Genomic DNA, 27,894 nt, shown 5'->3' on the forward strand with positions numbered 1-27,894 from the left:
TGCTCAATTTTCACCACCTAATTAAATTTCAATCTTGTCGCTCCCTTGCGACGCCTATGCACCTATTCGTTTCCATCATTTGCTTCTATAGACTCCCTTTACCTTTGAGTCGCTTGACCGATATAGCCACAGAACAATAATAATTTTAAATTAGTCAGATGTCAGATGGAATGGAGGTTTCTAGCTGTTACCAGAGCCGGTCACGACAGCAACAACGCTGATATGTAGGATGAATCATACTGTTTTTTTATAATTTATATTTGTTTTATTTATTGAAACATAAGCTATTCTTTTTAGACAAAATTTCGCTTATGGGCACATAACGCCAGAAAGAAGAAGAATCTTTTGGTTCAGTGTAGCGTACGTAATTTCACAACGCGCCTTGATTCTCTCCACATCGGCTGTCATGAGAGAGTTTGACATTAGAGTGCATCCTTTTCGATGGGTAAAGTGCATCGCGAGTGAAAAGTCGCGAGTCGCACGGTTGCATCACACATCGCGCACAGGTGAATCGCTCTGGAAAATTAAGCAGTTTAGCAGTTTTCCCGTCCTTGGGCCAGTGTTATTTCCTAGTGCGTTCTAATCCTACAACCGCCGACGCCTCAGTGCAAGTGCTAAATCCGCGAAAGCCCCCTCGTTCCGGCCGGTTCGCGAATTATGCGCAATACTTTGTTCGATCTCCGCCGTGTTTGTTGTTAAAGTGGGAAGGAGGAGGAGGAGATGAAACTCTTTTCGAACGCGCTGGTCCTGCGGAAGGTCAATCGATACCTACGGAAGAACGTCCGGGACCAGTCGCCGAACATCCTGCGCCTGTGGGCCACCCAGTGTGAGTTTGTGTTTGCGCAGCAGCTTCGCCGGAGTCAGCAGATTTTGGCGTTGTATGCCAAGATCTGGGAGGAACGGGCCCTGAGGGAACTGCTGAAAAAATTCCGCGGACAGGTAGGTACGCGTGAGCAGGGGATCCGGGGGAGTCGTTTATGTAACGATTGCGCTGCAGCCTGGTGTTCTTCTATGGCGGTGGATTTGTTATCACTCTTTTGTGATTCGACTGCGCTTCTTTGGGATGGTTGAACTGTTGAACACCAGAGGCTACTGCAAGGGGGGGTCGATTAATTTTCTGTTGAGCTGTTAAGCATTGTGCAAGATTTTGAAGTATGGACTTTTTCTACTTAAAGCTAAGTATGCTGTTCCGCTCAAGAAATGTAAAAATTTCTGCCCAAGAAATGGTCAAGAAATTTCCTACAGTGAGCTCCATTTGAATTGACATTTCTTTTCAACTGAGTACTGCGATCAAAGAAAAATGGTTTTCTTGAGCATTTCTTGCAAGAAATTTCCCACGCATCGAGATAGGCGATTACTTTTCTGTTGAAGTGCATACTTCGCTTAAAGCCTGATTCGCTGCTGACAAGTAATTTCTCGGTCTATCTTGATGCATGGGAAATTCCTGAAAGGAAACGATCAAGAAAGCGCATTTTTCTGATCGCAGTACACAGTTGAAAAGAAATGTCAGTTCAAATGGGAGCCGCTGTAGAAAATTTCTGCAAGGAATCGACGAGAAATTTCTTTAGCGATTTTTTTTAGCAGCAAATCAGGCTTAAGGCCGGTTTGCTACTGACAAGAAAAGGAATCGCCTATTTCGATGCGTGGAAAATTTCTCTGATCAAGAAATTCACTTTTTTCTGATCGCAGTACGCAGTTGAGAAGAAATGTCACTTCAAAGGGGGCTCTCTGTAGGAAATTTCTTGAACCTTTCAGTCAAGGAATTTCTTTACTTTTCTTGAGCGAAACAGCATACTTAGCTTTAAGCCTGATTTGCTGCTGAACAGGAATTGCAAAAGAAATTTCTCGCAGACTCCTTGCTGAAATTTTCTACAGCGACTCCCGTTTGAATTGACATTTCTTTTCAACTGTGAACTGCGATCAGAAAAAAGCGCTTTCTTGATCGATTCCTTGCAGGAATTTCCCATGCATCAAGATCTGAGAGAGAGGAGACAGCTCACTGACAACTGGCTTGTTTTCTTGGCTTCTTTGATTTCTTCTTCTCATGTTTGGGTTGCGTACAATGGTTCGGAGAGCACAAACTGGGCCAAAACCATTTTCATATCCTATTTGTTATCAAAAAGATCATAAAATTAAACAATTTCAATAGCAATTTGAGTCCAATCGACAATATTTAAATAATCAACGATTTTATATGCAAGAGCACAGAAAAACAACCTGAATATTCAATCACATCCAGTTTAAGTTTGACCAAATTTTGACGGTTTTTCACGCTCTGCCCTTCGAATGTGCGGTTTTCCAGTGACAGTTGATGACAGGTTCCCTTGACTTTTCGGAGCTCGCAATCTAAGCCAGCTGTCTCCTCTCTCTCAGATCAAGATGTCTTAGCGGCGGATAGGAAACAAAAACTACCGTATTGAAACTATAAAATTGATTCGTTGCTGGAACTTCTGATGCAGATACTTGATGTGCTTTCCCTAAGTGCATTTGGAGTCGAACCAGATCCCTAGATACATATGTGAAATGCTTTGAGTGAGTCCCTTACCCATGAATGAAGCTCGATATCTGCTGTGTCTCGCTTCCTAGAAAAGACAACCAACTCAGTTTTCTCCGGAGAGAATTCGATATCCAGCTTTACAGCCCAAGTAGACAAATTGTATAAGGTAGCTTGCAGTGGTCTTTGTCTGTTACAGAAACAACGGCATCATCTGCAAGCTGTCTTAGCGAGCAATTTTCCACGAGACAGTCATCAATGTCTCTGACATAGAAATTGTAAAGAAGGGGGCTTAAGCATGAGCCCTGGGGGTGACCCATATGTAACTTATTCGTGAAGTTGTTGAGGTTCCGTGAGAAAAGCTCAGACTGCAAGTTATGCAAGTTGTTATTTAAAATTGCGGAAAGAAACCATTTGTTTTGTTTTTTTTTTTTTGAGCAAAGGCTAGTTGGATTTCTGTAGAAAGTAACGCAAGACAGTCGCTCGTTCCCTTGCCTCTGCGGAAACCAAATTATGTATCTGATAGAAGGCCATTCGTTTCAACCCATTTATCAAACCGAAAGAGAATCATTTTCTCTAACTACTATTGAATGCATGATAACTTCGCGATAGGACGATACGAATTATAATCCGACGCGGGTTTTACCGGGTATTTGGATGGCATTCATCCTCACTTGTCTCCAGTCATCCGTAACAATATTTCTCTCGAAGAATCGATTGAACAGTTTCAACAAAAAGCGCCTCTTCACGACGTCTGGGAGGTTTTTAGGCATGTTGAATTTAATTCTATCCATTCCTGGGGCAGAGTTGTTACATAAAAGAAGAGCAAGTGAAAATTCTACTATCGTAAAAGGTATATCCATATCATTCCATTGTTTGAACGTCGTGAATGGTTCTTTGCGTTGGTACGGAATCTGGGCAGACCTTCTTGGCGAAATCGACGATCCAACAAGAAGAGCTTTTTTGAGTAGAAAACTGAAACATTGGAGTTTTAGATGCTCCTGGAAGAGACGGAGAGTCTCCAACTGAGAATTTAAAACCTGGAGGTGGAACCTTGGCACAGTTTCTATCTCTTCTTGAGTTTTCCAGAGATGGCCAAATAACCTGTTGATCGGAAACATTTTGAGACCTTGCTGGGGTTGCTTGAGCCGTTGCAACAGCTCGCTGCCTCTTAGTTCCTGTGTTAATAACAGTGTACTCTTCTCCATCTTCAGAGCCAGAGCCATGACAAGGACAAGGAAGAAAAGAAGTTATGGCTAGCAATAGATTGAGCAAACTTTTTCAGGATTTCTGCGTAAGATCACTTCGATCGCTGCTGCAAAGACCGAATGGTATGTTGCTCCCGCTTTATAAACTACGCCGAGGTTCTGAAGGCGATGCGAAGCACGGAGAAGCTATCGTCATTGGGCGCAGACGTGCGGAGCATAAGGCGAACTAGGATTGGCGAAATGATCCTAGTCTTATAGCAGGACGCCAAGGAAAAGGGTGCAGTCTATAAGCAACTGGCACAAGAAGTACTTAGCGATGAGGTTGATGTAAGATCCCTTACTGCTTAAGCGACTCTCCAGTGTAAAAATCTGGATGAGGTCACCGACACAGCGGAGGTCTCGGCTGCCCTCAAAGAGCAGTGTGACATCGATGTAGCCAGTAAGGCCATCCACCTTAGAAAGGGCTCGCAGGGCATCCTGGTGGCGACGATCAGACTGCCGATCGCAGAGGCCAACAAAGCGAAGAACTTGGGCATACTCAAGGTAGGCTGGTCGGTTTGCCGGCTGAGCATACAGCAGCCTCCTGAAATTTGCTTCAAGTGTTTCGGGAAGGGCCATAAGTCGTGGAATTGCTATGGTCCCGACAGAATTAAGATGTGCAGAAAATGCGGCAACGAAGGCCATAGGGCAAGCGATCGTAAGCAAATCGCTAAGTGCCTAATATGTGTCGACAGAGCAAACAACGGACACTTAACGGGCGGAGGCGGACCGAAATGTCCGGGTACAAGCGGAGTATCAAAGCAGCCAAAACGGAAGTAACACATTTAAATTTAAAACACTGTGATGCAGCCCAGCAGCTGCTTTGGCAGTCAGTTTCGGAAACGAAAACTGACGTGGTGTTACGCTCGGACCCACACCGCATACAACAACGGGAACTGGGTGGCGGATACACTGAACGAAGAAATATCATAGATAGTATTAAAAACGTCACATACTTCAACGATTATCGAATTCACATTTATCTTATGTGTATCCATTAAATTTCATGTACAAAATACGTGAAAATCAATATGATACCTAATAATATTTATCGGTTATACCGGTAAACTATACATGAGCAAGTGTTATGGATGCTACCCGATAAAGTCTATGTGATGTGCACATGTGAAAATTTATAGTACAGTTTGAAGATGGCGCAGCTGTTTGATCCACTCTTTGCAGATTTAGGATGCTCGTACAATTCATGGTAAGCTTTTTAGCGTATAATTCGTAAATACCAAATAACTAAGCACATTTATCTTTCAGAATGCGTTTCAGAGTTCCATTGATACTTTTAAGCCAGAGCGACGTGGATTCGAATATTTGATAACGAAATGTAAGTTGAATGCTCAGACACACAACTAATTGGCGTTAAATTATTATTATTTTGTATTTAAATTTACAGAAAGTAGCAGTTCTGAGTACTTCATCGTTTGAGTTTCTGGTGCAGCAAATCAACAATTAGGGAACAGCGGTGATATATTTGGTAGTCCGCCAAATACGTTGCTAAGGTAGAACATTATTTTCTGGTTCAACCATAATTTCAATGAAAACAATGTAATTAGAGTTTAGAAGCAAAATCAGATAAATTGTAAATAAATCATTTTCAAGTTCAAATATTGTGTATGTTAAATTTAGTGAAACAAACTCGAAAACACGTTTATTTAAAATTTATTATAATATCACATGGAAATCAATAAAAAAAATTATTCATTATCATCTGAAATTCACATGAAGTTCATTAACAGAGTCCCATAATTCATATATATTTATCACATAAAAGGTATGTGTTTCATCAGATAAATCCAATCAAAACCATCTCGACACTGTTTATGTGATATATTGATGAACGTCATGTGAAAAACTACATGGAAAAAAACTATATGTGTTTTCAGATAAATCGGACATGATTCCTTGGTTCAGTGTAGGTCTCAACAGCTAGCAGCTATACACAGCTAAAAATATGTTGTAAATTTAATTTTTTTTTTCATGCACATATTTGGAGCATCAAAATAAACTGAAATGTCAACAATAAATTGCTTATTTTTCAATCAAATGCACTTTAAATTTACACGATCATGAAACATTCAAGCACTAAATGAAAATTTCATTCAAAACTAAATGAAATGTCGTAAAAATAGATGAATTTGTTTTATTTTTACTGTATTCCTCAGTTTACACTACATTGGAATTTAAATATTTTTATCTATGTAGGAACGACAGGACGACACCCAATCCAAGAAGCAATCTCTATCTCAAATGACGGTTTTGCGATAGCGAAAATCAATGGCGTGTTCTATTGCAGCGGTTACGCGCCAAAAGGTAATCGATTGAGGAATTTTCCCACATGGTCGACAGGATGATAGCCGAACTAGCTAATCGCAGGGTGGCCACCGAACCGGGAAAAACGGGAAAAGCGGGAAAAAGACGGGAATTTAAAACCATCGGGAAAAAGACGGGAAAACCGGGAATTTTAGATGATCACCGGGAAAATAATTCTGAACGAACATCTTTAAGCTATAAATCTACAAAACTACCAAAATTAGTTGTAGAATGTTTTTACGGTTGATGATATTGCTATTAAGCATGTCTACTTCCTAGAAATGTTTCATTTTACTCATTGGTTAGCAATGTTTCAAAATACAGTCAACTCTCCCTCACTTGATATTGAAGAGACCATCAAGTTAGGGAGGTATATCGAGTTACAGAACACAAAACCAATGCAATTGCGATCCAAGGGACCATCGAGTTAGCCATGAAAACACACTTTTACTATGGTTCTCTAACTCGATATCGAGATACGGAATATCGAGTAAGGGAGAGTTAACTGTATTTTATTATTTTTTCCTTTTATCATTTACATGATTTTTTTCTCTAACTCATCTGACTTGAATCTTTGAATCAGAGTTTCTTGCAGAAGGTTAAGCACTCAGAATTTTCTTTAGTTGCTTAAAATAAATCAATAAATCCGAATGTACTTGAAATCCATGCTTCATTCATAAGAGCTTCTAATGTGTCATTCGTCATCTAATCGACTAAAAGTTGAATGAGTAAGGTAAGATACATGCTTCACCATGTGTGGCTTTGTTTGCTTTGTTTCATCCTTACCTTAAACTTATTGCTCTAGTAAACTCTTCATTTTTATTAAGATAAAAAAATTAAAGATTGGGAATTGAAATACTTTTAAATTTGGTAGTAAGATGCAAAAAAGGGACATATCTATACAGGGTGTCGACTACCTGGAAAAACCTGGAAAGTCAGGGAATGTCAGGGAATTTATTTTTGACCTGGAAAGTCAGGGAAAATCAGGGAATTTCACTTGAGGTCAGGGAAAAAATATCAATACCACAACATCAAACGAGTTTATTGTCTGCAAAGTAATTATCATGCTAAATCAATACACCTTCAGTATGGCTTTGCTTTGTAGCCGCGGACTCTTACCACTCGACTAAGGAATCAGGACCCAGAAAATTCTCCAGAAATTCTGAGGATAATTCTCAAAGCTCCTCGATTATATTTAGTAATCCAGAAAATCATTGAAAAGCAGAAAATTTTCAGGAATATCATTTGAAATAATCTTGATAATCTATTGACAATTTGTGATATAACTTAGAGATGCTCGTAGATGAATTCTTTGAAGAGTTCCTCGGAGCATTGCTGAAGGTATGACAAATTCAAGAGAAACATTAGAAACCTTCTAATTAGGGCGTTATTCAAGCCCTGAATGCATTCCGTTAAAATATTAAGTTAAATTTTTCGGGGAGAAAAGCTAGGGGTTATTCCTATCGGAATCCTAAACTATTAACTAACAAAATTACCGAATAACGAATCATCGTGAAGAATTATCAAAGGTGAATAAGAAAAAAAGGTGTAAGAAAAAAATGAAAACTATTTGGAAAATATCTATGTTATCCTGAAAAATATTTTTATAAGCATGCCTGAAATAATTCTAGGAATTCCAAATGCTATTTTTGGAAATATTTAAGACTAAACGAAATTCTCTAACAATTTTTAGAGAATCTTGTAGATGAGGAGCTTCTGGGGGAAATCAAGAGTTCATTGAAAAGTATTGAAGGAATATCTGGAAAAACACCTTAAGGATTTCAAGAAGAATTTTTAAGCAATCCATGTGGAATTCCTTGAAGCAATTCTCCAAAAAAGTTCTATGGCAATGGCTAGAACTTTGCCTGGAAAAAGAAATAGCCAAATTTTAGGATAGCTTTCTTCCACTAAAAAACGTATGGTGGATGATCGTAATAGTGTTGCGTCTTGTATAAAAGAGTTATAATCAGGAAGGAGTCCAAAATTGTCGTTCATGCCTAAAATTTTAAATTAGGTCTGAGCAGTGGCGATTCCCTAACCTCAAATCTACCTGTTCCACGATTAGAAATTCTTGAACTTCAGCAACAAATTTGCATCTAATGGGTAGAGATTTGTTAGAAAGTACGATTTTGATCATAAACTTTTTGATTTATAATCTAAATTTGTCGAAATAGTCATTTTTGGAGTCGTAGAACAGGTAGAGAGTGAGGTTACAAGTCGCCACTGGGTATGAGGTAGTTCACTAGCCGAGAACATCTTTGTTCATACAAATATTCAAGCCTGAAATGTAAATATATTCTCAATTGTTTAGTTTTATCATATCAACTTGAATAAACGTTCAACTTTGTGGCCTTGCAGATAGCGGCGTCAGTCGTATAGACGTATTGTGCCACGATGTGTGGGTTCGATTCCCGCTCCAGTCGGTGCAAACTTTTCGTCGAACGAAAAATTCATCACTGGGCTACTGGGTGTTTCGTGTTGTCCGTTGCCCAATGTTAGTGATCGTTCAGTCTGTGCACCCTATGTGATGAAGACGGTGTAAATCGTCTTTTAAAAATTAACCAACTCAGTGGTCTGGAACTTTTCTGGAAAATGACTGAAAGGTCAGGGAAAGTCAGGGAATTTTATTTTCAAAATTGAGTCGACACCCTGCTATATAAATGCAAATGGAATGGTGTTTGTCATGAGTTGGCTTGAGAACGGGACGACCGTTTTGAACAATTCTTTCGCTTTTGTTTTCCTCAAGGGTTCCGACGGGTTTGTTTGGAAAAAATATTTCTTAAAATCCTCCGAGAGAGTTGAGAAAACGGAAAATGCAAATTTGACATAAACTTCGGAGTTTTTCAAAGCCTGCTGTACGGCCTACTGGGCAACACAACGTTTGCCGGGACAGCTAGTCTATCTATCTATCTATCTATCTATCTATATAAATAAAAATGGAGTGGTGTTTGTATGTCACGAAATGGCTTCCGAACGGGTCAACCGATTTGAATGATTATTTTTTCGTTTTGTTCGTCAAGTGTTCCGACGTGTTTGTGTGTATAAAAATCCCAGGATATTCACCGGGAAAGTCGGAAAAATAAGCGTGAACGGAACTGTCATTTTGTATGGGACGATCCATAGCATTTTTCAACAGCCTACTTGATGGCAAGACGAAGTTTGCCGGGACCACTAGTTATTAATAAAATGGGCTTGGTAGCTTTTGAAACAAACCTTTGTCAAAATGAACTAAAAGTGCCAAAATAGAAAAGAATATTTTTTGAGTGCCAAGTATAGAATAGCACAATGAGGGGTTTAGAACAAAAGGGTGTAAGTAACAAAACCCTAGTTTTTTAGAAAATCGACTTTTAAGTTTTTTCAGCAGTTTTTCATTCCATACTAATTGTATGGAAGCCAAAAAACCAAGCCAATCTTCTACACTCAGGCAAATGGACTATCGAAATACATAAGAACCCCTTATGAAAATTCGCCACAAGGAATCGGGTTGAAATTCATAAATTTGCCTTATGAAACCAAAATTTGAAAACAAAAAATGTTTACGCGGTAACCTGAATTCGAACCAAGAACCTTAAGATCGATAGGCCCGTGCGTATACCACGCGCATATCGACGCCTTGATGTGGAGTGATGCTAGAACGATACATAAAGCGCTCGCATTGCAATAATCGTTTCACCTTTCATAAGGCAAAATTTATGAATTTCGATAGTCTAGTTCGGGGCGTGTAACCATTTAGATACCATCACGCACCGAACCATTTCTCATAATTTTACCTACATTTTATATATGTCCACTAATAAATTGTCCAAATGTATTTCACTACATCTGAACATCATAATAAAGCACTTCAGTAATCAAATAGAGCTTCTAAATTTTTTTTTGAATGTTGTGCGTTTGAATTTTGGTAGGTGTACGAATATGGAATTGGGTGAATTTTAGACATCAATTCAATACTTTTCTATTAATCCAAAGATGAATGTAAATGGAAACATTTTGTGATTGGCAAACAATAGATGACACCTATTATCTTCAATGTGGATAAAGTATTTGTAATACTTCATTTAATAGTTTTTTACTAACTTGATGTGGAATCAGTATCCTGTACGAATATGAAATTGGGCCACTGTAGGTATACTAATGCGAAAATGGCAACTTTAGCAAAAAAAAGCTCTCAGTTAATAACTGTTTTTAGGGGGGTCCGTAGCCTTGAGGTAACGCTTTCGCTTCATAAGCGGAAGGTCATGGATTCAATTCCCAGCCCCTCCAAAAAATAACCCGTCCAGCCACCAGAAGACGCCGCACGGAGGACCGTGCTTAGGGGAACACATCCATCCTCCGTCAGTATCAGATGGTGACTGAGACAAACTGACCCACTTCGCAGGCAGCTAGCCTCAAACGACTCAGGAACACGGCAAAACGAACCACCGCAAGAGCAATTGACTATGGCTTATGGAAATCGATTGGACCAACAGCAGAGCACTCTCCTACCTGCTCGGTGTGAGAGCATAAAGAGCAGAAGAGAGTGAAAGCAGATGTAATTAGCTAAAAATAGAACTGTATCGGTAAGGAAGATACTGATTCCGGCACAGTAGTGGCAAGTTAAGTTGTTTTTTTTATTTATAGTAGGGTACAAAAAAGCTTCAAAAGCCTAGCCTGTTGTGTGTTGGCACGGTGTGGGACTCACGTTAGGCGTGCTTAACCACTAAAAAACTTTCCCTACTGCTCCTGTGCCTCGATCCCCCCCGGAACTACATCAGGCAACTTCATCGGGAAAGGGCTGGTGCTCATGCACTTCGTCAATCTCAGCCTCTAGCTGTTCTGTTAGTTCGCTGTTGGAGCTTAATGTCGTTAAAAGCGCTGCTCACTACGACATTTCTAAGATGTCTCTACGACTACTCGTTTTGCCCAATTGGCGGTTGAAGATCTCGCCGGGGCTTTGGACAGCTTTCTGTGCGAGAAACAGGCTCTGTCCCAGTCCCAGACGTAATGCCAAGAAGAAGAAGAAGATTATTGTTGGGTACACATCCCCTTATCTTCCTCTGGCTACGCCCATAGTGATTCATTGGACGAGGACGATATTTTTAGCTGGTGAATTGTTCGTCATTCAAACTTACGTTAGGTTCAAGCAATTCGTAAACAAGCAACTTAAAAATAAAACCCTTAATTATTATCTTCTCTTTATCCAAACAGGTTCAGCGCCATGCCAAAGGGCTCCTGCTGTCGTCGACCGCCCTGCTTGGCGCCTTCGACTGGGATCGGGAACGCATCGAGTATGAAGACGTGAAGGAATACTTTGACGATTTCAGCTTTCTGGATCGGCTGAAGAAGGAAACCATCTTCTGCCCGCGGTGTCAGAAGCGAAAAGAAATCGATTGCCGAGTTGAAGGGATCCGGTACTGCTGCTGTCCGAAGAATGTGACCGATATGTTGTCCCGGGAGGATAATGAATTCACCGCGTGGGAACCGTACATTGAGCAGAAGACTATGATCACGTGGAGGAAAGAGTTCAAACCAGGGCTGTATGCTTATAAAGGTAAGATAATGCTACATTGTGATTGATTTGGGAGTTGGACTAGCAGGTGACAGATGAGGAATCGTTATATGAGCATCGCTATATGTACTTCGAACACTTTGCGTTCGGTCTAGGGACCTCCGGTCAACCAACTGGGAACTCTACACTGATTCGATTGCAAGCACATTTCATCAATACTCTCCGTCCATTGAAAATCCAAGTGATTTGGACTCTTCTTCTTATTATTCTTTGTCTTCTTCTTCTTGGCGTTACGTCCTTATTGTGACAGAGCTTGCTTTTCTTGTGTGCATTTCCACAGTTATTAACTGAGAGCTTTCTTTGTCAAAGTTGGCATTTTCGCATTCGTATATCGTGTGGCAGGTACGATGATACTCTATGCCCAGGGAAGTCAAGGAAATTTCCATTACGAAATGACTTTAACCACTCGGCTAAGGAAGGCCCCTTAAAAGATCTGCTTAATATTTTAGAATTTTGTTGCAGATCATTTGAGTACCATGCCCAAGAATACTACTCAGAGTTCTTTGAGGACCTTATCCAGTCTTTTGAGAGAATCTTGACCGATATTCTGTTGGCATCCTAGTCAGAACTTTGTATTTGTCATTGTTGTTCAAATCGTTTAGATTTAGTGAGAATTCAACATGTAATTTAGTGATGTTATATTTGACAGTTTAGTAGCTTGTTTGGTGATTATTTGCCTGGCATCTTTTTCTTCTTTTCGGAATTACGCCCTCATTAAGACAAAACCTGCTTCTAAGCTTAATATTCTTATGGAAACTTCCACAGTTTTTCACTGAGAGCTTTTCATTAACCTATTGATTATTTTTGGATGTGTATATCATGTGGTACGATAATATGCTATGCCCAGCGAATACATGGAAATTTTCATTACGAAAATTTACTGGAACGAGAATCGAATGCAGACACATTCAGCATGGCTTTGCTTTGTAGCCGAGAACTTTACCATTAGGCTAAGGAAAGCACATGATAAATATACATCGGTAATATGTACCTAGTTAAAATAACACATTGCTTTTTTCCATTCCAGTGTTCGTCGAGTATCCGGACATTACGGCGGAGGACTTCTTGCACGTACAAACCGACGTTGAGTATAGGAAAAAGTGGGACAACACCGCCGTCAGCTTGGAGGTAGTCGACGAAGACACCACCAAAGGATCCAACAGCAGTATAATCTACTGGGAGATGCTGTGGCCGGTATGGGCTCTAATAAACTTACCCTGTAACATTGATTGTGTAACTAACTTTTTCTTCTTGCAGAAACTGTTTGCCAACCGCGACTACGTGTACAACCGACGTTACTTTGTGGATCGTTCACGCAAGGTGATCGTCATCGTGAATAAAAGCGTCCAGCATCCCAAATGTCCGGTGAAACCGACCAACCAAAGAGTCAACGAGTACTGGAGTTTTATGGTCATCAAGCCAACCAGTGGCACTTTTAGCAAACCGGGCCTTTCGTTCATATTGACCTATTTCGATAATCCGGGCCTGTCAATTCCCAAGTACATCACCAACTGGGTGGCCAAGAAGCAGATGCCGGACTTTTTGGGCCAACTGCACCAGGCGACGGTCAACTACGCTTCGGCCAAGAAGCAAAACGAAACGAGAATCGTAAGATTAGCTTTGGATAGGTGGGCATTGAATGAGGGGATTAATTTTTTGTTTGCTTTTCGTGCAGGTGGAATTCTGGGATAAGCATCGGGATCCGGGTTACGAGTACCCGCCAGATTCGCTACCCGGATTCAGCAGTGAGGACTATCTTCAGGCTCGCAGCGACAGTGAGGGCGGTACCACTCTTCAAGAAGGTAAGTGTTTCGGTTTTTGTATTGTCTCCATTGCGGTTTGGGATATCACTCTTACGATGCCGCTTTACCTTCGATGTATACCATTCTACATTGGAGTTTTATGTTCTCCTTTTTTTCATTTTTATGTTCATATTCCCCATGCTTACTCACTCACCTAAACGGATTCCATTCTCTTTCCCGTCGGTGGATTTAACGAAACGTTGCGGGATAATCCATTGTGCCTAACCAACGTAGAAGTAGAGAAAAAGCTGAAATTTTGGCGCTATGTCTTGTTTAGAATAAAGTGATGCTTTAAGGAAAAACGCGTTGAGTAGTTTGTGTTAGTGAAAAACGGCACACTGCACCTAGATTATGCTAAAAGGTGATTATCATCTACTTGTAATAATTCCTTTCAATCATAAATTTACAATCGACCAGAACATGTACCCGCACCGTTGAAAGCCTGGATTAAGCTTATTTGAAAGGATAAGCCACTTGTACGATAATTTGTCCTCTCGAGGCAAATCTGGTCAAGCAGTTTAAGCTATGGATTTAAAACTGAATAACATTTTGAGCATCGCCGTAGGGCATAAGAATGCTTGAAAGTAGAAAATACGTGTTTTTGATAAAATCGGCAAATTTCAGAAGGTCGATTGCAGTTGTACCTTTCTTTCCATTGAGGATATTTTTTCAAGACATTAACAATTTTAAGCAAAAAAAACTCGATCCGCAGATGCCTTCCTCATTCCTCACTTTCCTATGCCTCTCACAAGTTAAATCCTGCAGCACCTGGTAGATCAGTCCTTGTTAATCTCCACACGTTTTGATCCTGCCGTAATAGAAGCACACAGTTTTTATTATCACTACGAAACTGTGCTGGAAACCCACCCTTTCTGTAGAATGTTAGTTGTAAGTTGTTACCGTTACAAGTTGCAAAATGATGATTTTTTCAGCACGAGTCGCACATTTATCAAATGAGGTTTGCTATGTTGGATAAATACGACGAGTACCGTAATCCGGGGTAACATTGATCAGTTTTTGGTATGCAATGTTCTGAGTTTTATATTTTTAAAACAAGTACTGCCACCCATAGCTCGTGACTACATACTGTATTTTGTTTTTTGAAAGATTTAAGCATGTTTACAAAAATGTTTTATGTGATTTTTTCAATTAGCTGATATGGGGTAACATTGATCATCCATGTAAACAACGTTCGGTAATATTGAAAATGTCGTTACTTACTTAAATCATGGCCCCTGAAGCCGAATATGATGTCCAAACGCTTACATCTCATTTACTTTTTTAGTTAATTTAAAATTAAAAACACCTCAAACTGCGAAATACGCCTAAAGGTAGGCAATTTCCTAAGGGAATTTTACATTCTTAACAATAATTCGTTAATGTTGTCTAATTGAACATACTTATAAAAGTTTTGACAGCGGAATCGTTTTGGGCGATGCCATTTTTAGTGAGAACCGCATTTTCCTTGCTCATATCGCTTGCAGAACCTATGTGAGACATGAATCTTCGGTAGTGTCATCCTTAACCATTGAAATCATTATTTCGCAAACTTGACAAATTTACGCATAAAGTTAACGCAATTTTTGCAAAAATCTCAATTTTTAATAGCTCTTTAATATAAGAAAGAGAAGCAACATTCATGCTTTGGAAATGTTTCATCAATAAATGATGATACCAACTTTTTACGAGATGAGTCATTCCGATCAATGTTACCCCGTTGATCAATGATACCCCGGATTACGGTACTGAAAAAAATCGAGTTTTGCAACGAGTTGCATGCAACATTTTTTGCAATTACGAAAATGCCGTTGCAGTTGGATTATTTCTTGGAGAAAACCCACATGAACATTCATGCGTAGTAACATGCGTAATTTCTCAATCAGGTAGGCTGTGGGATGACTGTCATAAATTTTCACACTTCCAATGATCATTCAATTTTCAAAGGAAGATCAGGTAAGACGCCGTATACAGTTTTCAGCCATATTATTAGTCATTCGTGTGCTGAATTGTCTGCAATCGAAGCATAAAGCTCCTGTCTTTTTTTTAGTTAACATACGTATTCTATTGCCTCCTCTAAGTCATATTTCAACTCAGAATCCCTCGCAGTCAACTGGCTCCTCATTCTACAATCTACGTCTCAATTTGGTTCCTTGAATGGATGTAGAATCAGCACCTAGCTGACTAAGTCATTGAGAAATCCATAACAATTGAATAAATGACGTATGGATGCAATCGGATGTCATTTTGATAACTCCCAAAACAGTACTGAAAAGTGCTACTTTTCGATACTGATATTAGTGCTGACAAGTAGCACTTTTCAGCACTGTTTCTTTTGGTCGGAAAAGTAGGCCGTTGTGTTGTCCATTCTTTTGATAAAAAGTAGGCTGATTTGCAACGGAATTGTAAAAATGTAATCGTGAAGCTATTACATTCATAAATTTCGTTCTAGCAGCCTAGGAAATATGTTTGTAGAAATAGAAATTTTGGAAAACATTCAAAATTTCTTGTATCTAAAAACTGCTTAAAATTATGTTTGTTTTAAACTGTAGATGGACAAATGGAGATGCAAAATTATGAAAAATAATGGAATCGTTCTACTGGGCTTCGATCCACGAATCTCCAGTACGCTATCAGGGCGTGTTAACAGACTACGCCACAGAACGGATAACTATTCTGCAGCGCCGTCGAAGTGGGGTCATAAAGGACTATGATTTCAGGTTAACCGACGGTGCTGCAAAATCGGATTGGGTGACAAAATGTCGAAAGCCAAAACGAACAAACCGTTCTGCGGCGTAGTTGGTTAACACGCCCTGTCTAGCATACTGGGGAGTGGTGAGATCGAAGTCCACCAAAACTATTCTATTATTCTTCATAATTAAAGGAAAATATCCGTAGTTTTTCAATTTACCTTACTACAGCCAACACATTTTTCACACGCTTAAAAACACACTAAATTGTGCATAACTGTTTTGTGTCTCGATGGATTTTGTTGAAGTTTTCAGAACTTTCCTAGTTTTTGGTCCGGAAAACTTGGGAGTATGGTCCAAATGGTCCCTCAGTTATTGCTGATTGTTTTGGGGTACCAAAATTAGCCAAATCATCAATTCATTGGATGTCTCAAGCCACTGATGAGCTGGAAGGTTGGTGTGTTCGGCAAAGTTGCTCAGCAGATCAAGGACTATATGGCGGTGAAAAACTTAACCAGGAATTTATCCGCTAGGTGGTGCTAGTAACAAATATTCTTCAATCGGCTAGCTCCATCTTCGTTGGTCTTGAGCGAAACTTCGTGGTCTTCCAGTGGCTTCCTCTACCTGGTTCCCTGCTGAATATTATTTTCGCAATTCTTTCTTCCGACATTCGCTCTTAGTGACCAGCCCGATTGTATAACATTTAGCGGTAATCCCTTTTGCGGTATACGATTTCGCGGCGTGCCATTTCGCGGTACGACATTTCGCGGTTGGTACCATTTGGCGGCATGTTATTTCGCGGTCAGTATTATTTCGCGGTCAGTATTATTTCGCGGTGTACCGTTTCGCGGTTTGTACCGAGAAGTTTCATATGTCTTAACAGTGCAATTTGAAGGACTGCCTGTGTTCAAAAGAAGGGTAAATCACCGATGAAAATGTTATTAGTGATAATGCCAACAATTTTCAGTGGAACTCATAGGAAAACCCACACCGCGAAATGGTATAGACCACGAAATGGCATACCGCGAAATGGTACTAACCGCAAAACGGTAAACCGCCAAATGATACAAGCCGCGAAATGGTACACCGCGAAATGGTTGACCGCGCAATGGTTTACCGCGAAATGTCGGACAACCGACCAGCCCACTGAAGTGTGCCGTATTTTACACGCTTGATAATATTCGCATCATTGTACACTTGATACAATTCGTGAATAATGCGTCTGCGCCACACAACATTTTCGAGTTTCCCACCGAGTATTGTCCGCAGCACTTTATGCTCGAAAACACCGAGAGCTTTCCGGTCTGACTCTTTCAACGTCCACGCTTCGTGCCCGTAGCGAGCCACCGGAAGAATCAATGTTTTATACAGGGCGAATTTTGTTTCCATTTGCAAGCTGCGGGACTTGAGCTCGTCTGGGACTCCTTAAAAAATGTTACCACCGAGAGACAGTTGTATGGGTGATTCCCAGTTGTCTTCCGATCCATCTCATGCTCGCAGTCAGATTTTCCATGACGGCGCGCAAAATTCTCTGGCGATTTTCTTCTTGTTTCGATGCCATCTCAATAATCACTGAACCGATTGTTATGAAATTTTGCAAATTTACGCAAACAAGATACTCCAATTTAGTTATACCCAGACTTTCATCAATGTTTACACACGCATACAAATAGTGCATTTTTATCCACGGATAGTGCTAGTAACAAATTTTCTTCAAATTTCATTATCTCAAATTACTGATGAGCATGATGCTTGGTGTATTCGGCAAAGTTGTTGAGCAGATCAAGGGCTATCTGGTAGTGACAAACTTGAAGAGGAATTTATCCTCTAGGTAAAGCTAGAGTAATCATTTTTTTCTTTCATTTTCAATATATTGAGGATTCGGATAAGCTAGAAGGTTAGTGTCTTCGACAAAATTGTTCAGCAGATCAAGGGGCACCTGGCAGTAACAAATCTGATTGGGAATTAATTTGTTGGGTGGCGCTAGTAACAAATTTTCTTCAATCTTTTGTATCTCGAGATCCTGATAAGTTAGTCATCGGCAAAGTTAGCAGATCAAGGGCGGTGAAAAATATAATGGTAAGTGGTTCCATTTTTATGTAAACTTTTTCATACACACTAAGATTTTATTACCGAAGTCGGTAAAATTTTACTAGGTTTTTGAACAGCAGAGTTAAGTCGGTAATACTTTGTGAGTACCGAAAACTCCGCAAACTCTAAAATATTGAGCTGTCAAAAAAACTACCGATAAAGTCAGTAAAGATCTTTCCAAAACGTTACTGTCTTTTTCGGTAATGTTATTTTTGTTTACTTTTGATAGCTGATTTTTCCAGTTTTTTCAACAGTCCCAATCCCATTCCCATTGTCCCAAATTTCACCATAATTTTAAAAATTTCCACTATATTTTTATAATTCCCATATTTCGCTTCTGTCGACTGCTCGTGGTTGGAATTTGGTGTCCTATTGTAACGCACCCAAAAACTCAATTTTCACGATGTCTGGGCTTGTCGGAAGTGCGCTTAATTATGCAGACCAAACTAGCCTCCGACGAGTTGGATCACCGCGAAAAGTTTGGGATGCGTAGTCGATCGAAAATTCATTGCACCGGAACTGGAATAGCCTCTCGGAAGTATGGGATTGAAGACTTATAATGCTGGACTAACCTGTTGGTGTTGCATATCTCACAGAAGATAAAAAATATGTACAATAACAAATGTGCTATCTTTCCGGCCAGTTCAATGTTGTGCGAGTTTAGCTGCGCAAACATGTCTGATCCGTCGAAAGATTTTTTGAATACTTACCGTGAGCAGCGATGGGGCAGAAATATTGATAAATTGGAATTTCCGTCTGTCCATTCCGTTAAAATTATCATCAAGAGGCATTCTGTTGCAGAAGCTTCTTACTAACAAAAAATTTTCTCTTGACAGATTGTAAATTTGGTTAGGTACTTGTTTTCGTTGCGTTTTACCGAAAACTCGGTAAAAAATATGCGGTACTGGTAAGTCAGTACTAACATTTACTGACTTTTTACATTTTCTCGGTAATTTGTGATTTTACGGTGCTATCAGCACAAACGTTTACCGTGTTCAGTAAATAAAGAAATATATTACCGAAAAATCAGTATTTTTATCCAGAAATACTGGAATCTCAGTATTTTTTTGTGATTTACTGATCAAAAACCGTAACATAATTTACCGAACAGCGATATCGTTTTTAAGTGTGTAGCAAGAGAATGTGTCAGAATAGATCAAGTGTCATTTAAGGTGGAAAACTGAACAAATATTCATCTGCTATATGGTGTTATTACAAGTTGCCTCCAATCTTCTGTATCTGAAGATCCATAATAGCTAAAAATTTGGTTCCTTAGCTGTAACTAGCGACTTCTACAGAAAACTTCTTTCGTTAAAGAAAGTGATAACCTTCAAGCGTAGTTTTCAGCAAATAATTTTAGATTACCGAAATCCACATGATAGGGTTGAAGTTGGTTTAAATTTTGTTTGTTTAGTGGCGCTGCCGTATTTTAGAAGAAAATTTCTATCTCATGATCCTCAGCTAGAATGTTGCGTAAAGGACTCTACAAAATTTTACCTTATAGCAATCCATTGATTCAAATTTTTGTGCTCATTCTGCGCGACGTGTGAGGTGAGCCGAGTCGAATGAAGTTACAATTGTCGACTCGCTCCCAGAGGGGTGGCATGAGCTAATATTTACCAACCCAACATAAATTCAACATGGCGTCCAGTGTTCACGGAGAAGAATTTATGTATGTTGAGATTAATATCCCATTGATTACTTTTACTTACGCACAAATAGTTGTTTCGAAAGAAAAACTATTTACTCCAACACCACGTTTACCGTCAAACTAAATTGACACACTTCATTGATTCAGCATTCCACTTGTGCTCGATAGAGCAGCTATGAGTCTTTTTGGATATGTTGATAAAGCAGAGCAAACTGCTGCGTAAACATTGCAAAATATTGTATACTCAACTATATTTGCTTTGAGTCAACTAAAATATAGTTAAATTTTGACGTTTGACGTTTGTAAATTCAATACAAAATATAGTTGTTAACAACTATACGGTATAGTTATTTTGAACAATATATTGTTAAATCAACAATATTTATGATTATCTCTAGAACAACCTAAAAATATAGTTAATTCGACCGGACAAATGATTACGAACACTATATTTTGTTCTCCGTGTTCTTGTTTTGATTATTTTGGGAGGGACAAAATATATGTTTTTATGCGTGGGACACATCAATGATGCCTCGCTGATGCGTAAAACCTGAGAGAGACTCGCGAAGAGGAAAAATATCAACGTCATATGCAGCCCAGATTCCGCTGTCACAAAACGTCAAATGCAGCCCTTCGTTTCTATGGCTGAAAAAGTGAAAAGTGTTGTATTTAAAATAAACTATTATTAAAAACCTCAGTCAGCGGCGCAGTTTTTCCAACGATGCTGATAAATCAAAACACAAGACTAGTTATTTATAAAGTCTGCTTCGTTTGCTGACATGAAATTTCACTCAAAATGCCGTTTATGCTTCGGTGTGATGCAAACGCAATAGTTTTTTTTTTTTTGAAGAGATGGCCATGTGAAAGCTTGAACGGCGCAAAGTTGATGTACACACTGAGTGAAATAAGAAAAATCTCAGCAATCGCAGAAAAAGAAGACCGTCTTCGCGAGTCTCGTCTCAGCGTAAAACATAAATCAAAATGATGAACTAATAACAAGCGTCGTCAAATACGACGATTCAATGCAATATGTTTAATTGCCAGAATCTAGCACTAGCAGCGTATGAGCCGTATACTTGAAAATCAGGAGCAATGTTAGGGCAAACCGACCAGAAAGTGGGTACCAAAACGCGAAGTACCAAAACGATGTTAGGAAGAGCCGAAATGTATGCAGGATGACAGCCGTGTCGGTCCCCTGCTCGCTCCCATTTGATTAACATCACGGTAAAAAGAAGCAAGGTATTATACTCCGAAAAATGACATTTGGCAGTGACGTCATTCCTATCGCAAACTCGAACGAGTGCAAAAGAAAGCAAGGCCTGCTCTCCTTTACTATCCTCAAGGCCTCATGCTTGGCGATAGGAATGACGACACATGTTTTGATGGAAAATCGTTGTTTACACGTGGGAATAGCCTACCTTGTTGTGTCTACCGTGGATTAACATTAGTCGTATCACGTCACCCGAGGTGAGAGCGGCTCGTCTGGACTCACACGCCGCGCAGAATAAGCACATTTGTATGTCGGGTGATCTGGCAATCTTCAAACAATTTAAACACAGACCAATAATCATAATTTCTAATGTTCCGAAAATCGAAACTGTTGTGTATAATTTAAATGTGTTATAGACGTCGGTTCAGATGCTCAACTTGAATGCTTATGTTTAAAGTTAGAGCGACCTGAGTAGGAGTAAATGCCATAATAATATAATAATAACACATAATGTCAGTGATAACAAACTTGGTGAAAATGTGTTTGAGTTAAAAACTTACATAAGTCGATGTTCCTTTACTCAATATTGATAACATTTATTTAGATACTGGAACTGCATTAATAGTAAGTTTCGTCATAACCGAAACGCAAAGGGTTTCCCGTATCGAAAGATTTGATACTCAGCGTATAGTGTTCCTATATATGCACAAAAAACGGTAAAAAAAATATGGAATAATTTTGTACGGCAAAATTCGTCTAATGAGCTATTTCACGAAAAAGAAAGAATTTTTTAAACCGGTTGTGCGTAATGGAGAAAAACATCAATCCTCACAATTTTTTTTATGTAAATAAAATTAAAAAAAAAAAAACATTTTTGTTTGCATTACTGTGAACATTAGCGTAGCTGGTAGTCTATTCTAAAAAAATACTAGAATTTCATCAGCAAAAATCTTACCATCGTACTCTAGACATATTTACTGTAGACAAAACCCTCCCAACGGATGAATTCTCAAACAGATTTTTCAACGCCAGATATACCTTGTCATACTGAAAAACTTTGTCGAAGATATCAACTTTTTCAATATAAAGAAAATTGAGATATAGAAACTTGAGGAAAAAATGTTATTAGGGCCACTTTGGGGATACATTTTCAATTCGATTTTTCACTACCGAACCCTTGATCTGCTGAACAACTTGTCAAAACCCCCAACATTCAGCTAATCAGGGTCTTAAAATACTAAACATCGAAGAATATTTGCTACTAGTACCACCTAGCGGATAAATGTCCAATCAGATAGTCTTTCATTTGCTGAACCACTTTGCCGAAGACACCAACCTTCTATCTTATATGGATCTCTTGATGTATGTATGTATATGTATGTAGGTAGCAACCATCCTAGCTTGAGCCTTGCTCTGCATGCGATTCCACTTAACAGTACAGTCAATTTTCATTATCAATCTGAATTCAACATACCATTGTATGAAGGGCCAAAATCGGGTGTGGCGGACCCGTAAGCAGAGACACTTACGCGAAACCCGCGGGAAATAGAGAATCTCCTTCCAATAATATGATCCAACGGAAAGTATAATGAAATTAAAGCTTATACGGATCTCGTGATAAAGAAAAAAGTAGAAAATGTGTTACTAGCACCACTTAGCGGAAAAAATCCTAATTTGTTTTGTTTTTGCCAGATAGTCCTTGATCTGCTGAACAACTTTGCCGAAGGCCCCAACCTTCTAGCTCATCAGGATCTTGAAATATAAAATTAGTTCTTTTATTGCTAGATTGTCCTTGATCTGCTTAACAAGTTTGCCGAAGACACCAACCTTCTAGCTCATCAGGGGAGATATCCGTTGAATGGATGATTTGTGCAATTTTGGTAACCCAAGACTATAATGGAATAACTTCGGAACCACTTGGACCATATTCACAAGTTTTCCGAACTATAAACTTCAACAGCGAGATCCACCGAGGCACAAAACAGCTATGCACAATTTAGTGTGTTTTCAGTGTGTGCTGGATGAAGGTTAATTTTTTTGCTGAAATTCTGCTTATTTTATGGGAATGTAACTATTGATAACAATTTCGGGGCTTAAGCACAAACTTATTAAGTACCGTTTTGTCTCAAATTCCGAACAGACTCATATTCCGAACACTCAGTTTTTGTATGGCAGTTTGGTTGAAATGTTTCTCTGAAATATGTCACCAAATAACAAGGAAATGGCAGTCAATTGCAATTCAATTTTAACGCCTCCAATACCGCGGCAGTAGTGATGACAGTAGTCAGTTTGAGACCAGCAGAATAAGCTCAGATGAATTTATTTGCGAAATTATCCATTTGGATACGATTTATTCGTGCTGTTCGGAATTTGAATCAAGGTGTTCGGAATATGAGACAGAATAAACACAGTGTTCGGCATTTGAATCAAAATGTTGTTGCATACTTTTGCGTAAAAACAATATTAAAACTAATTAAATCAACATTATTATTGGTGCACCCAACAGCTAGCTGTTAGGCTTTGTGAAGAAATGAAAATTTACACTAATATCAGTCCATGACCTACTATACAACTTTGTCGAAGACCGCATCTTTCTAGGTAGTCAGGATCCTGAGATATCTGTGTTTAAAAAATTACATGCTCACTAGCGCCAAGTGGTGGCAGAATTCCGAAACAAGCGGCCTATCACATGCTAGTCCTTGACCTACTGAACAACTTTGCCGAAGACACCATCTTGCTAAAATATCTAGATCCTGAGATACCGTGAGGGCCCCTAACTCTGCGCAGCTCCTAACTCTGCGCACTTTTACCAAAATCCACCAAAATCTGGTAAATCATTTAAATTTTTGTTTAAAATTTGTTATCCATATATTGATACAATAGTAATAAAAAAAGTACGTGAAGAATTTTCTTGACAAATTTTCGTTTATTACTTTAATAAAAAATAAAATAGCTTTAAAAATATTGAAAAACTAAGGGAGTACCTCATCACTTAAGTCATTTGAATCAAGTTAAAGAGAATATATTTCAGATTTTTAATATGTAGGCACTAGTTTATTTATCGAGCAATCATCACTGGTAAAATGCACCTTATTCTCTCTTCATTTTCTTATTCTTCTTAAGTGCGCATAGTAAGAAACCATTTTTCAACTATGTCCCTTACTATGCGCAGCAGTTATAAAACGTTATTTTCAACATACAATCAACCCTCCAGAGGTCGATATTGAAGGGAACCATCGACTTGTCGACACCATCGAAATATGGAATGGAAATGTTTTGGTAAATTGTTTAAGGGGATCATCATAGTAAGGGAAGATTAAAAAATGACGTCCAACATATTTTAAGGATTTCTACACTCCGTCCCCTCAATCCCCTGTCGCGATTTTAACAGTACCTATGCATTGTCACATTTTCGTAGACTCCTCCTTCCCTGAACGATGGACGTAATTTTTGAATGCTCCCTAACCATGCAATAGAATAATTTTGATGTTTTGTATAGTTTCATGAGTCAATATCGAGTAATGGAACATCGAGGTTTAATCGTATTTGCTATATAGAAACGCCAATAAAGTACTGTTATTGATCTGAAATATGAATCGTTCATTAATAACGTCATGCTTATACAGGGCGGCGATACTTGTCGATTGAGTGATGAACAATACATTAAGCATGGATATACCCTTTCGCTTAAACTATTCTTCGTATTTAGTAGGAATGTTCGGGTTTCACATATAACAAATCAGAACCAGGTTCTTATTAATTTTATTCAAACTCGGACCCGAACCGAATAAAAGAAAATTTGGTTTTTATATTTTCTAGTGAAAATTCATAAACAGTCAAAGCTAATTTTCCTTTACACGCCAAGAAAGAATGCAAAAAAAGATGTAGTTTGTACCCTTTTTGTATGTTGCTTTGGATTTTAGAAAACTAAGTTAATTACATGTTTTGGAAATCATATGATGATTTCGATTATTTTGAGAGTTCCACTTAATGGCATTCAGTAACAGTAATTATCATGGATTGAATTAAAGATAAAATTCACTGCACTTAATAAACTTCTATGTTAGAGACATTCCACGCTCCACTGGGGGCGTAAAGCCGTATAAAGCAAGAAAATTAAGATTAATTCAGAGTTTGAATGCTAGTAATGCTTTTAGAAAAATACTTCAACTGTTATAAATAATGTATCGAGTGCGCAGAGTTAGGAACCTGAATGCGCAGAATAAGGAGCATTGCAAAAATGAGTGCGCAGAGTTAGGAACACGGACACCCTTGAGAAAAATTAAAAATTTGCAATAAAAATCATTACTTAGTGAAGCTTTTATATTTTTTCCTTATACATGAAATCAATAAGTATTTGCTCCCAAAATTTCAGAGGATTGTGTTTTGTTTTCAATTAATTACAGCTGTTTGAAATTTAAAAATCCTTAAGTGCGCAGAGTATGGGGCCTTCACGGTATTTGCGTTTGAGATGTTGCATTGTGAAATGTCCACTTCATCGGTTCCCCCGGGGAGCAATCCGATGGCCACTGGAAGGTTAGGAATTTTTCAAAGTTTCATTTGTCCACTGACCAATCGGTACCGTTGAACTGAAGATATTTGCCGAAGATATCAATATTCTATCTTGCCCAGTTTTTTTTTATTTATAATCAAAATGCTCCGCGTGTACTCAGTACACGATGCGACCGCTCATGTGACGGGCCCGGTAAAAAAATGTTACACGAGCGGTCGCACTGGTGTAATAACTTAGGTTCAAAACACAATGGTTTCGAATACTTTTCGTTGATTTTTTCGAAAAATTTCTTCTGTACAAGCCAAAAGAAGAGTAGATCTTGGAATAGGACCAACACCCGGATCAATTTGAAGAGATTTTCAACGTGTTTTTCGGCTTTTCGCAAAGTGCGTGTACTCAGTACACTAGGGCGACTGACGGTGGGTTAAAATGTCGGAATCCAAACATGACTGACTTGTGTCCCTACTCACGATTTTAATGGCACTAATCAGCAGAAATAACGAACGTACGAAGTCGATCTTCTTATTTTAAACTTTCTGCTTCCACAAAGCTTAAATAGAAATTGCATTGTCGTTTGATGCTTCTATCGTGAGATTTGTGCAAAGTGCCGGTACATTATTGAAGTTTGAATCTAAGCTGTTTCACCTTATTTTGGACAGATTAGTGTGTTTTGAAAATTGAACGATTGATTGAATTTATCCAGTTTGAACATACGCTTACTGATAACTTTCCCATTTATATAGGAAATCTCATAGAACATGGTTATGCAAATACGGGTCTTTTAACTTTGTTCGTTATCTCAACTTGAAAGTGTTGTTAAAATAAACAAGTCGAAACAACTGTAATCAATGCTTTACAATTAATTGATTATAATAGTACAACATTCAGGCTCTCAACGGTGCAAAATAATTAAAAGTCATTTCAATCATAGGCCCCAACTATAAACTCGCTTTCTGTTAATAACTACCAAGCATGCCTCTTCCATCATCATCGAAACAAACTACTCAGATGTTAAAATATATCCACCGAATCTTTTCCTCCCAATAAAACCTCAAGCCAATCCGAAACCCATGCCGCAAGTGAACGAGCCAAACTCACTAATTCACCACCCAGTGAAACCGCAAGCCCTGAACCGTGAGCAAAGTCCAACAACACCATCATCAACTGCAATAGCCTCGACTGCATCTTCGTCCTCGGTAGTACCGCAATCTTCCCAACAATTGCAATCGCAAGATGACTGTGGATCGACGCAGAAAACTTCCTGGTGGAGTTATCTCTATTCGTATTTATACTTCATATGAGGAACTGAAACGAAACCGAACTGTACTGAGCAGCAGAACGCGAAAGCTGCTGCAGTTGATAAGATGCGTTTCAGTGAAGGCCTTTCTCGTACGCCATCATCGGTTATAGTAATCCTATCTGATATACCTACCTACATACAACAATGCAGTTGCATCAACTCACAAAATGTTGACCGAATAGTGTCATTAACCAAAAGTTTCACACAATTTTATTTGTTTCGAAGTTTGGCAACGATCGCTCTTGACATAACGTAAGGTACCTACTTATAGCTTTAGACCACTTCAGGGGTTATTCGGACGAGAAGAAAAAATATCGTAGAATTCAAACTAATAGCTATCATATTAGAAGAAAGCATGTTAACTTTTATGGAAAATGATTTCCTAACTTAAAGCAGCAAGCAGCTAAGCGCTAATCGATTGTAGATCGTGTGTACCAAAAAAATGTGATTAGGAATGAAGCGGCGAAGTTCAAAACATTTGGAGCAGAAAGAATGAAACACCTAACAATGCAATATTACTCGTTTATAAGAAATTATGCAGTCCAAAGTTTTTTTTATTGTCTTTATTTCTGTAAATACATATTTCTATACTTTTGTTTTGTTTACAAAAAGTTTGATCACAAATAAAATAGTTGAGAAAAGAAAACTGGATCCGCTCCAAAAAGTCCAAAAGACTACTATCTATGATGTTAGTGCTACCTTTTCTCGGGTGGTCCAAAAAAATAATATAATTGAATTGATTCAATGCCAAAATGATCCGGTTCTGTGAGTAAGTATATTGTTCTGTAAGAAGGATCATTAAGAAAGCTGTTCAATCAATATTCTTCAAAAGAATAGGACGATATAAAAAATACTAATTATCACTTGTTTCCTCGAGAAAAAGTAGCACAATTGCGATAAACTATTACTTATAGATAGGTTGACATAGTAAAATTTGTCGACAAAATATTAATCATCATATTTCTCTGAAAGTGCTACAATACATTGACCTGTTTCTTTGCATACGCTATATCTTTACTAGTTGATGAA

General features: G+C 38.6%; 1 protein-coding gene across 2 annotated transcripts; it reads left to right on the forward strand.

Moving 5' to 3' along the window:
* The first annotated feature begins 427 nt into the window (after positions 1 to 427).
* Positions 428 to 27,894, forward strand: LOC5566303 (stAR-related lipid transfer protein 7, mitochondrial). 2 transcript variants are annotated; one of them, XM_021855225.1, is made up of 7 exons: positions 428 to 939; positions 11,251 to 11,593; positions 12,639 to 12,805; positions 12,869 to 13,219; positions 13,287 to 13,413; positions 13,648 to 13,774; positions 26,622 to 27,894. In XM_021855225.1, exons 1-6 carry the CDS (start codon positions 721 to 723, stop codon positions 13,698 to 13,700), a joined length of 1,260 nt encoding a protein of 419 aa, XP_021710917.1. In that variant the 5' UTR covers positions 428 to 720; the 3' UTR covers positions 13,701 to 13,774; positions 26,622 to 27,894. The 2 variants fall into 2 exon arrangements, with proteins under 2 accessions (XP_021710917.1, XP_021710916.1); XM_021855224.1 differs by lacking the exon at positions 13,648 to 13,774.

Source organism: Aedes aegypti, chromosome 3 (assembly GCF_002204515.2).
Source record: "Aedes aegypti strain LVP_AGWG chromosome 3, AaegL5.0 Primary Assembly, whole genome shotgun sequence".
NCBI classification, from domain to species: Eukaryota; Metazoa; Arthropoda; class Insecta; order Diptera; family Culicidae; genus Aedes; species Aedes aegypti.

What these genes read in the sequence shown, in the direction of transcription:
- LOC5566303 (XM_021855224.1), top strand. Translation starts at nt 721, where the DNA reads ATGAAACTCTTTTCGAACGCGCTGGTCCTGCGGAAGGTCAATCGATAC. An exon ending in ACTGGGAGATGCTGTGGCCG is followed by an intron (nt 12,806 to 12,868) that starts GTATGGGCTCTA and finishes TTCTTCTTGCAG; the next exon opens with AAACTGTTTGCCAACCGCGA. An exon ending in AGCAAAACGAAACGAGAATC is followed by an intron (nt 13,220 to 13,286) that starts GTAAGATTAGCT and finishes CTTTTCGTGCAG; the next exon opens with GTGGAATTCTGGGATAAGCA.